Source organism: Chrysochloris asiatica, unplaced genomic scaffold (assembly GCF_000296735.1).
Source record: "Chrysochloris asiatica unplaced genomic scaffold, ChrAsi1.0 scaffold00004, whole genome shotgun sequence".
Lineage (NCBI taxonomy): Eukaryota > Metazoa > Chordata > Mammalia > Afrosoricida > Chrysochloridae > Chrysochloris > Chrysochloris asiatica.
In genome coordinates this window covers 17,980,739-17,993,609 of record NW_006408522.1, presented here as the reverse complement: position 1 = coordinate 17,993,609, position 12,871 = coordinate 17,980,739, and the positions used below count along the sequence as shown (strand labels likewise).

General features: G+C 37.3%; 1 protein-coding gene across 1 annotated transcript in view; it reads left to right on the top strand.

Annotated features, from left to right (window-relative positions):
* The window catches only part of UNC13C (unc-13 homolog C (C. elegans)), a 769,914-nt gene that overhangs the window by 596,030 nt on the left and 161,013 nt on the right, over window positions 1–12,871 (top strand). The window contains exon 23 of the mRNA XM_006831631.1: window positions 6,932–7,009. Within this exon, the coding sequence (XP_006831694.1) occupies window positions 6,932–7,009 (78 nt within the window). The remainder of the gene's footprint in view (window positions 1–6,931; window positions 7,010–12,871) is intronic.

Below are 12,871 nucleotides of genomic sequence, written 5' to 3'. Positions count from 1 at the left end.
TCTGACCCATAGAAACCTGTATAGGGTTTCCTATGAGTGGCTGGTGAGCTTGAACCCCGGCCTTGCAGTTCAAACCAAACTTACAGTCTGGTGCATTAATCCACAGCACCACACCACGACTCCAATATAGCTAATGTTACCCTGACACAGGCAATACAAAGACAAAACTATAGACCAGTATCCCTCATGAATATTAATGCACAATCCTAATGAAGTATTAGCAAATAGAATTTGTTGTTGTTAAGTGATGTTGTCTCAGTTCTGACTCATAGTAGCCTTGTATAGGAGCAGTTGGTGGGGATGAACAGCTGACCTTGCAATTAGCAGTCCAGTGCTTATCTTACAGCATGACATATTTAAAAAGTATGTGCTGTGGCAAAATGGGGTGTATTTCAAGGATATGAGACTTCTTCAGTACTAGAAAAGCTGTGAAAGTAGTGTATCATATTAACAGGCTGAAGAAGAAAGATCGTATGGTCATATCAATGAATGCAGGAAAGAGGATCTGACCAAATTTAACTTTCTTTTTGATAAGCACTCTTAGTAAAAATAGGTATAGAGAGAACTTCTGCAACTTGAAAAAGTTTTATCTATAAAACAGTGTTCAGCTAATATTATACTTAGTGGTAACAAACTGAATTTCCTCTCCTCACCTAAGATCGGGGCTAAACAATGATGACTACATTCACTACTCTTATTCAGCACAGTTCTAGAAGTTCTAGCTGGTGCAGTGAGGCAAGTCAAAAAATGTAAAAGGCATATAGATCGGATAAGAAGAAATAAAACTATCCCTATCTGCAGATGACATAATTGTTTATGTTTAAAATTCAAGGATTCTACAATAAAAAATTTTAAAATTCCTAAAATTAAACAGTGAGTCACAAGAAATAAGATGAGCATACAAAGATCATCTGCATTTTTATACATTAGCAATAAACATATATTGTTGTTGTTAAATGGCATTTTGTCAGTTCTTAGATAGGGTTTCTGAGGAGTGGCTGGTGAGCTTGAACTGCTGACTTTGTGGTTCAAATAGACTTTGCAGTCCAGTGCATTAACCCACAGTGCCATACCAGGACTCCAGCAATAAACATATAGACACCAAAATTTATAATGTCATCTACACTTGACCCCCAATGAAATATTTAACTGTAAATATAACAGAATATGTATAGAGCTTGTATGCTTATATGTTAAAAATAACATAATGCTCATTTAAAAAAATTGGCATGTGGGTGGACGTCAGATCTCCCTGACTTTACATAGGGGGTGGATGAGAGTTGCCAACCTCCACATCAGTTGTCTAAAGCTGAGGTCAGATGTGCTGCCACCCTCCTTCCTCTTTTACAATTCTGACACCTCCCACTGTCTCTTCTCTGCTGGGTTCAATAATTCATTGCAAAGGCCACACAGAACTCAGAGAAAATACTAACATTCATTATGTAAGTCAACAGGTTGCAATTCAGGATCAGAAATGTTCAGGACTCAGTCCTTTGATCAGGGCAGGTTCTTCACAGCCATGCCAGCAGGAAGGTCTCTCTCTGGATTGAGACCTCTGCCTCACTCAGGCAATGGTACACAGCCCCTTTAGTGTTGCTCATAATGCTCAAAAGGCACTCCGCTCTACATTAAGCCACAGCCTGAAGGTGCTCAATTCTAGCTCCTTGTGTCAGTCAGCTAAACTTACTCCCCAGTTAAATGTCTGGAGCACCCCATTCTGTTGTGAACCTCATGCTCTTGATTCTACTGCTCCAGCTGCTCCTCTGAAACTTTTCTGGTATCCCAGCTTCACAAACCAGACCCATCAGGGGAAAAAGTCATTTGGTTGGAGTTACAAAGATTAGGATTAGAAGAGCCGTAGGAAGGAGAATGCTGTACTGCCATGAAGAAAGAAATGAAAGGTCTAAGGAAATGGAGAAGTGTATTCTGTTCATGTATTGGGAGAAATCAACCAAGTAAAAATGCCCATTGATACTCATTTGTTGCTGTTGTTAAGTGCCATAGAGTTGGTTCCAACTCATAGTGACCCTGTCTAGAGTTTCAAGGCTTTAAATCTTCAAGGGAGCAGCAAGTCTCATCTTTGTTCTCTGGAGTAGCTGGTGGGCTTGAGTCCTGGACCTTGAGGTTCAAATTCCAGTGCTTACCACATGGGACCACATTGCTTGTACTCATACACAGGTTTAATGGCATTCCTATTACATTCTCAGCAAGCTTTTCTGTAACCATGTTGCTGTTGTTAAGTGCCATCGAGTCAGTTCCAACTCATAAGCAATCTTATGCACAACAGAACACTGCCCAATGCTGCACCATCCTCACAGTTATTGATAAGCTACAGCCACTATAACTGTGTTGTTTTTGAGTGCTGTTGAGTTGATTCCAACTCAGAGTGACCTTGTATAGGGTTTCCAAGGAGCTGCCGGTGAGTTTGAACCACCAACCTTGCAGTTCAAACCAACCTTGCGCGCCAGTGCTTGTCCTACAGTGTCACACTAGGTCTGTAACAATAGATAAAATTATTCTAAAATTTGTATGGAAAGGCAAATGAACTTGAATCATTAAAAATAATTTTTTTAAATGAGCATAAAGTGACAGGACTAAATCTGATTATCAAGACTGGCATCAGGAGAGGGATAGACACACTGTTAGTGGAACAAAAACTGAGAACTCAGTAACCTGCTTAAATATGCCCTACTTCTTTTCCACAGAAGTGAAAGAGTAATTCAGTGGAGATAAGAAAGCCTTTCAATAAATGATTATAAAATAAATGGACAAAAAAAACAAAAACAAAAGATTGATGTGAGATAACACAGGTTATACAAAAATTAATACAATATAATTAATAAACCTAAATGTAAATTGTAAAACTATGGGAATTTTAAGAAGAAGAAAAAAAAAGACAGAAGAAAAGCATTAGGATCCAGAGCTAGGCAAAGAATTCTTAGACTTGAAATTAAAAGCATGACCCATAAAAGAAAACAAATTGATAAGTAGGACTTCATCAAAACTTTAAACTTCTCCTTTGTGAAATACACTGTTCAGAGGATGAAAAGACAAGTTATATAAGTCTGGGAGAAAATAATTTCAAACCATCTATCCAACAAAACAATAGTCTTCAGATAAAGAATTCTCAGCACTCAATAGTAAAAACATAACTGATAGAAAACAGAAAATTGTTAAAACAAACAAAAAATGATGAAGAGAATAGGAGCTCTGGTAGCATAATGGTTACGAATCGGGCTGCAAACCCCAAGGTCAGCAGTTCGAAACTACCAGCTGCTCCTCGGGAGAAAGATGAGGCTTTCTGCTCCCATAAAGATTTACAACCTTGGAATCCCTGTTCAGGGTCGCTATGGGTCGGAACCGACTCGACAGCACTTAACAACAACAACAACTGAAGAGGATATGTTTTGTTGTTAATTGTAGTTGAGTCTGTTCTGACTCATAGTGACCCTATACAGAGTTCCAAGGAGCGGCTGGGGGGTTTGAACTGCTGGCTTTGTGGTTTGCAGTCTAGTGTCGATCCTACAGCACCACACCAGAAGAGAATATACAGGAGCCAGATAAGCGCATGCAGAGAGATTCAGCATCCTCAGTAATTTGAGATAATGCAAATTGAAACTATAATATGATATCATTGCTCACCTATCAGAGTTGCTAAAATAATGACAATGCCAACTGTTAGCAACGTGGAGAAACTAGATCATTCGTGACTTGCTGGTGGGATTGTAAATAGTACAGCCATTCTGGAAAATACTTAAGACAATTGTTTTTGGATTTTTTTTTTTTAACTAAACATGCAATTAGCATGGTGTAACATGCATTACCATATAGAAATAGCAATCTTGGGCATGTATCTCAGAGAACTGAAGATGTATGTTCACACAGAAGCCTATAAATGAATGCTCTTTCAAAGCTGTATTTGTAGCAGCAAAGCCCAGAACATCCCAGATGCCTTTCAGAGACTGAATAGCTAAGCAAAGCTGTGTTACATTTGTACTAAGGATACTACTATTCAGCAAGCAGTAAAAATAATGAACTTTGATACATACAATAATCAGAATGAATCACCAGATAATTTTACTTATTAAAAAAAAAAAAATCCCTGAAGATTGCATATTGTGATACTCCATTTATGTCACATTTTGAAATGACACAATCTTAAAAATGAAGAGATTAGTGGTTGCCCATGGCTAAGGAGGGGGAGTGGGAGCAGGAGGAAAGGAGGTGTGGCTATAAATGGAGATGTTCTGTGTTCTAACTCTACCAATGCCATTATTGGAGTCCTGGTGTGATGCTGTAGGATAAGCACTAGACTGCTAACCACAGTCACTCCTCAGAAATCCTATACAGGGTCGCTATGAGTCGGAACCAACACAATCCCACTGAACAGCAGCAATGACAGTGTCAATATGAGGAGCCTGGGAGGCATAATGGGTCACGTGCTGGGCTGTTAAACATTAGATCAGCAGTTCAAGTTCACCAACCACTCTGAGAAAGAAAGTCAAGGCTGTGTTCTTCTATAAAGACCCTATAGACCCATTGTACTTTTGTCTGTTAGCAACATTATGAGTTGGAATTAATTTGATAGCAATAGATAATACCAATATTCTGGTTGTGATATTGCACTTTAGTTTTGTAATTATATTACAATAGGTAAAAGATTCATGGGATCTCTCCTATTTCTAATAATTGCATGTGAATCTACAATTATCACTTAAAAATAAAAATAAAAAGAGTTAATTTCTTAAAAGAGCTCACCATCTAGATGGGTGAGTTGGGAGACAGACTATGAGCAAGAGTGCATGTAATAAGTTGGCATGACATAGTATCAAAGTGTAAAATAAATTGTCTCCATACTCATATAATGACATTTATTTAACATTGGTTGTGTAATAAACACATCCTCACTTATCACTGACCAACCTTCAAATAGGAGTAAATAATTTGGCTGTGGTGATTGTTGATTATTAGTTAATATAACAAGAACTAAGAAAAATAGTTTGTTGTACTGTAATTGAATTACTTTCTCTTAAAATGTTGGCTGGCGATTTTACAAAAAAAACAAATCTATTGACTTTCCAGTCTTTCTAGAATGTCAGTTGCCTTCTTGTAAACACATGTGTAGGAGCTAGAGGCATACATTTGAAATTAAGTAGGTCCTTTAATCTTAGTTATCACTAAATGTAAAACCCCAATGAAAAGAGATCTGATAGTAGATAAAGGGCTTCAGAACTTCTCTATAAGGAACCCAAAAAGCCGCTCATCCATTACATGATTTGCTGAACAGAAATGGAAGACTATTTCTTAAGAAAGAAGAAAGAAAAGTGGATATTGATAATAACAGAGCATTTAAGGGACTGGAATCAAGAGAACAGACAGAAGCTTCTTTATTTATTTTTTTAACATTGAAGTTGGCATAGGGTTACTTTTAGCAAGTACAGTTTTTCAAAGATCAATATGTGGTCATAATAATAATAAAATCTTTCCACTGATGAGAGCTAACACCTTTCTGACATACAGCAAGTGTTTTGTAGGTGTCTCTCTAATTCATTATTGACTCATTTCCCAGGAATATTTGGAAGGTAAATCTGTTTTTCTCCTTTTGGCTTTACCCGCTTCCTCAATCTGATCCTTTGGAATCAATATGTAGCAAATAGTAAATGATTTTATAACTATTTTTAATTCTGTTTTTCAGTCATAAATAAACTCCTATGATTCTAAGTTCCCTTTAGTCCTGTCACAAAGCTTTGTATCTTTGTTATTGTTATATGTCTGCCTCTTTAAAAGTGGTACATATTTTAAGCTTGTACTATGTGTTAGGAAGATTCCTGCAGTGGCACTGTAGGATAATGCTCTGGACCGCAAAGTCAATTTGAACTGCAAGGTGGTAGTTCAAACCCACCAGCTGCTCCTCAGAAACCCTACACAGGGTCAGTGTGAGTCGGAACCGACTCGATGGCACTTAACAATAACAAAATGTGTAAAGTACTATGTAGTTCTCTGAGTAAGAAACATTGTAAAACATAGCAATGTGTGCCATGCACTAAAGGGTCTTAAGAGAGTGAAAAACAAAACAAAACAAAATCCGCAGACATAAAGTATTGAAAAATGCTAAGAGAGTGATAAAATGATAAAATCTAAGCAAGAGAAGGTTCTATCCTGAATGGTGGGTTAAGAGTCAAGTAGGCAGAGGTGATTCAAGTGAGGAGTTTGCATGGTGCATCATGGCACAGTCTGGAAAGCGTAGGTTGTTTTTGGAAATAATCTGCTTGGAACCTCAGAGTTAGAAAGCTGTGGGAATGCAATAGAGGGAGATGTGAAGGGAATTATGGACTGGAGTCAAATAATGGAGAACTTAATTCTGTAACCAAAGAGAACAACTAAAGGTGTTTATTGGATTTCTAAAATCCTGATAGTATTTTTGTTTGTAAAACTGAGAACAGTAATAAAGAATATTTTCTTTCTTTCTCTTTTATTCTTTCTTTTTCTTTTTTTTTTCTTCCTTCCTTCCTTCCTTCCTTCCTACCTTCCTACCTTCCTTCCTTCCTACCTACCTTCCTACCTTCCTTCCTTCCTTCCTACCTTCCTTCCTACTTTCCTTCCTACCTTTAAAAGAAGAATTTGGTTGATTTCTAAGCATGAAATGCCACAATGTTATGAATAAAAGAAACTTGTAGCAAATGTGTTATGGTTTATTGTCTGCTTGTGTTGCTAAATTTCATTCCTCAAAGTGACCATTGCATTACCCTCTTCTCTTCCTAAGTGTTAAAACCCATAGTGTTGACTAGCAGGATGATTATATTTGCCACATACAAGAATTTAGTAAACAGCTGTTTACTACCACTTTTAAAGAAACTTACTCAATAATTAGTGAATAAAAAATGTTCACACCCCTCTCTCTTTCCCTCCTTCTCTCTCTGTCTTTTTAAAGTCCTGTATCTTGATGAACAATATCCAACAATTGCGAGTCCAACTGGAAAAGATGTTCGAATCCATGGGCGGGAAAGAGGTGGGTATATTTTTCGCACTTGCATTTGCTAAATATTTACTTAGAGATCATTAGTAACATATCCCTTTGCTATGGAAAGTGTCTTTCATTTTTACATGGTTTAGTTACTAATAGGCAATGATAATAACTTGACATCTCAGTGACAACTAAGATGATATTATCCACATAAGAATAGTAAATACATTAAAAATGTGAGTGGGGGAAGGAACTAGCCAATAGTCTTTTGTTATATATCTATCTATCTACAGACTTATCTATAGATATATAGCGATATTCATATGTACAAATATGCATATTGCTAGTGATCTGTAATGTTCCACAAGTTGTAGATATTTTTACTGTATTATATAATGTCAGCTTGATAGCAATGTTTGTTCTGAGACATGCTTTGTGGTGGTTGTGGTTTTTTATGAATCCCTGTTTTTATTGGTCACATCTGAAAATCTCTTGTCAACAATGTGTTGTGTGCTGTGTCTGTAATGTGTCATGTCTTTGTCCTACATTTTTGACCTTGCAATTCCATGAACAGAAGAAGGAAGGAGAAAGATTCTTTTATGAGGTTTGTGATAGTAAGCGTCTTAACTGTTTCCTGGCTGTTTTTATATTTAGCCCCTAAACCCTAAACCTAAAGACCATTGCACTCTCCACTTACTTTAATTTGCTTGTTTGGATCAGGCAGACAGTTAAATAGTAGCTGTGCATCTGTCTCATCCTGCCTGCCACATGGCTTGTTTTTTTTTTTTCCCCCACAAACCCATGTGAGTACCTCAGGAATTGAGGACTGGAGGTGGTTCAGAGAGGGAGGATGGATCATGGAGCAGAGGTTCTCCTAGCGAGCATCCACCTCCTCCTCACATCCTCCCCGCAATAAAACCAGGATTTCACAGATGGTTAGGTCAAGAATGTGGGCCTATTTCTGTCTGTGATTCGGCTTACATTGTTGCTTATGTGGTGTGGTAAGTATATGTGATATATGTAAACCTTGGTTGTATTTCAAAGAAAAGATCCCTTTTATTTAAAAAATATGTAAGGCAGCAAATGCTTCTTGTAAAATATTCGGCCTCTTTATGTGTGATGTTGCTTTTAACCCCAAAGAGATGCTTATACACTTCCCTAAAATGCCTATTTCATTTTCTTCAAACTATTTAGAATTCTATAAAGGAGAAACACTAAATACTGTGATAGGGCAAAACTTAAAAAATGAACTTTTATGAGCTGAGCTTCAACTGCAGTCTCAGTTTAATTTGTGTAAAATAAGACTCCATTCCCCAAAGCATAATCGTGTTTTTGCAAGGTTTGTGGGCAGCAATCTCATTTTTTACAAGCCTTCTGCTTAATTAGGTGAGAATAAGCAATTGGGGATCATAACTGTGACATTTCCTCTTTAATTTTAGTGAATGTTTCATATTCAGACTTTTAAGTCTACTTACTGTTTGGGCAAGTATTAAAGAAATTACTCATTTCTTGTGGGAAATCCTATATTTCAGTGAATTTTAAGGATCACAAATCATTTAATGAGGATGTTATGTTTAAAATTTAGTATTTCCAGCATTTTCTCCTATTGCTATTCCTGTCTCATTACTACTCTATGGTTAATTTCTATGTGTATAATGTGCTACTAAGCTGAATATTAACCAGACAAGTAAGAAAAGATATACCAACAAGATAAATCAGACCTGTACTTAGATGAAACCGTGTAGGCCAAGCCACATGCTACCTAACACACACACACAAAGAATAGATTTCCTTTTTCAGATAAAATTGACAATTTGAAATATAGTTTTCATATTACAAATTTGGTTTCAAATTTATGGCTAAATCATAGAACTATTCTTATTGGAGAATGAAATAAGGAAGAATTCGTGTACTTGGTGCCTTCTCTCCCTTTTGTTGTGTCTGTTGCTAAACCCTCCATGCGTAATTTAAAGGAGGAAAATCAAATAAACGAATGTCTAGTTTTAACAATGTCATTTGCTGGAGGGATAACATTGATTCTAGTTACTTTTCCTTCATTCGAATATTTCCCTTCCCTTTCTGCTGCTCCCTTTTTGCCCTCTTTTATAATCTCCTCCTGCTTCTTATACGCAGTTTCTTTTCTCATGTTCTCTACCTTTTCAGACTCTTATATTCTGTGGCTGAAAGCAATCTTTGTATAGGCCCAATAACTATTGACATAGGAATTGATGGAAAGTCAGGAGGAAGCAAGACCTGAACCCAAGTAACCTAAGTCTAAGTGTAGCATGCATCCTCCCACACAGAAATAAGCTTCATTAAGATAGAATCATGGTAGAGTTGATGGTTGCTATATAACACCTCATGTAGACACCAGAATCTCAAAATACTGGCCACATAGAGGCCTCCCTTTTCTATTATCTATTTATAGGGCAGCTCCTGGTGTGGCGCATCACTGGACTGCGAAGCACAAGGTCAGCAGTTCAAACCTACCAGCTACTCCTCAGAAACTCTATGCAGAGTCACTCTGAGTCAGAATTGACTTGATGGTACTCAATAACAACAACAACATCTAAATAGTGTCCTTAGCTAACAAGTTTTATAAAGATAAAAAAAGACTTTTTAAAGAATGGCAGGATTTACCCTTTAATATCAGAAATGTTTACACCATCTGATATAGATGTGTTAAGTGAACTTTGAAGTTTCTTTTATATGTACTAATGCCAATTCCAAGGAGCCCTGATGGTGCAGTGGTTAAGGTATTGGCTGCTAACTGAAAAGTCAGTGGTTTGAACCCACCAACAGCATTGAGAGAGAAAGATGTGGCAGTCTGTTCCCACAAAAAATTATAACCTTGGAAACCCAATGGGGAAGTTCTACTCAGTCTGTGAGTCAGAAGCAGATTGTCAGCAACAGGTTTGGGCTTGAAATACCAATTCTCCATTTCTTCTTGACAGAAGGTCCGGTTGGTTATAAAACCTTGACTGGTATTGCTTAGGGAAACTTTCTGGCCGAGATCTTATTCTTCCTTTAGGCATGTCTTACTATTTTGTCCCCAACATCTGTGCTGGGATGTGTTCTTACTGAAAAATCATTGCTTGTGCACTCGCTGAAACTAGTTGGAATGCCATGTGTCAATGGTTGGCTTCTACCAGCAATGTTGCTTGCCTCTGGTGCCACTTGCAGGCATGGCTGCATGCTGCTGCAGCTGTCTGCCACTCTAGCTCAGCTGCTGTGTTGGGGCAGCTGCTCTTTCTTTGCTGGATCAGCCTCTTTGCTCCCTAGACACACCAGGAGGTATCTGGGAGGAAAGATTCACTTGCTGTATGGAGTACAAGCTGGGTACATTGGCTAACATTAGGAGAAATTGGAGGGGATTTTGTTGGCAATGACACCAAAGCAGTTGCTTGAGCATTCATTGTTAATGACTGAATCTACAATGACCTTTGTAGTTCTTTTTCAGTGCCTACTTAGAACCACAAGGTAGTCAGTTCAAACCCAGCAGCCGCTTCTTGGAAACCCAATGCAGGGTTGCTCTGAATTGGAACTCACTAGACAGCACTCAACAACAACTGTTAGAATCATGGGTTCTGGTGTAGCACTGTAGGCTAAGCACTGGATTATAAACCACAAGATCACTGGTTCAAACCCACCAGTCACTCCTCAGAACCCTTAAACAGGGTTTTTATGAGTCAGAACTGACACAACAACATTTAACAACAACAAGGAATTAGAAGCAAATAAGTAAAGCAAATCACTAATTTTTTCTCTTATAAAGTAACTTTCCAAAACACTTCCATACATGTAAATTAAGGGTGTGTTTTGGCACACTAACCCTGACTCCTCTAGAGAACACTGTATATGAAGACAGCATTCACTTCTTCATTGTTTCGTTCATCAAATACTTACTTCCTGAGTCCCTTTTATGAGCCCTGAGTTTTAATAGGCACTGGAGAAACAATAGTTAACAGGAAAGAGTATTACACACACACACACACACACACACACACACACACACACACACAAAAGTATCTAGTATCTGCTGTTTTAAAATGGTGATTTTTATGTTTAGAGTTTTGGGACTCATTATACTAAGGCAGGTAAAATCTTCAGCTAGAAGTTAGATCACTTATGCCACAATCACCAGGCTCCATTATTACTTTTATAACACAATGCCAGTCAAATGATTGATGATCAGGATACCATGTAATAATTTTCATTAATCAATGAATGATTGATTTCTTTATTACCTTGGACTAAAAAAGCTCAAATATAATACAAATGCATTTTGGCTTATTTTAGTACTTTAATTATTTCATAAATATAACTTGGTATGCATCAATTATAACTAAATACCTAATTTGTATTTATTTTATATTGCAAACATATCGCTACAACCTATGGAAATACTTGGTTATATTTTCTACATCTGCTATCTCATTTGCATTACATGAAAAAGAAAATCAAATCACTCAAAATTTAATTTCTCTTGTGACAGTCATAAGACATTTGTTTTGAAATTCTCTAAGATTTGTGCTGCACTTCTTGATTTAGAATAATTATTTAACAGCTGTGTAAGCAAGAGACATTACTTCTTCACAATTTTGCATTGGTATAGCCGCCTTGAATCAGTAAGAACCCATAGTTATCCATGGAGTCTTGGTGTGGTGCTGTGGGTTAATGTACCAGACTGTGCAGTTGTTTTCGACTGCAATGTTGGCAGTTCAAGCTCACCAGCTTGGAATCCCTATACAGGATCGTTATGGGTCAGAACCAACTCAACAGCACTCAACAACAACTACAGTACTGCAGTTTCTAAAAATTAGCTATTATTAAAACACTTTGGGGAAGAGTGGATCTACTTGTTCAGCTAAATACTCTCATTCTGCTGATCCCAAATCATATCAATTACGTATAATGATAAGACTGTTTTTATTACTATGCCTCAGTAAAGGACTAAACACTCCCGACTTCTTTTAACTTGGTAAACTTCCCTGTGAGAATGTATTTTACGAATGTCTAAGATGAATATGGCCCAGAAATCAGGAACATAAAGTCACCATTCACTGAATTAGTGAATGTTGTGTTGTTTAAGTGCCAATGAGTCAGTTCCAATTCATAGCAACTCTAACTGCCAACCTTGTGGTTCAAACCAACTTTACAGTCCAGCACATTAATCTACAATGCCACACCAGGACTCCAAACAATTGAATACAACTTAATTATTCTTTTGTTTCAGAGATGCATGTAGTTGTCTCTTTTTATATTTCAAAAATGAATGTGTTAATGTCAATGTAAAAATCACACCAGGGTGCCTGAAAGTATGCTCATATAGCTCATTTTTAAACCTAGTATGCTCATTTTAAGGAGCTCTGGTAGTGTAGTGGTTACCAATCAGGCTGTGAACCGCAAGGTCAGCAGTTTGAAACTACCAGCTGTTCCACCAGAGAAAGAGGAGGCTTTCTGCTCCCATAAAGATTTACAGCCTTGGAAACCCTGTACAGGGTCGCTATGAGTCGGAAGTGACTCCACGGCACATAACAACATAGCATGCTCATTTTTAATCCTAATATGCTCATTTTTAAACCTATTAGCCATATAGACATTGTCTTTACTAACCATTCCCCTGACCAAAGAGGAAAGAAATAAACCGGTGTCATTTTTTACTTGTCACTATCCTGTGAACATTTTATTTGCTGAAACAAATGACTACTGAAGATCATTGATTTAATGAAAGTGCTGCTCAAATCAGCTGTTCTTGAACTTCAGCATGCTTCAAAATAACAACAACAACAACAAACCTGGACAGTGAACCAAAAAGGCAACATGTATGTTGAAGCAGAACTGTGCTCCATAGAGTTTTCAGTGGTTAAGTTTTCAAAGTAAATTTCTAGGTTTTTCTTCCTCATC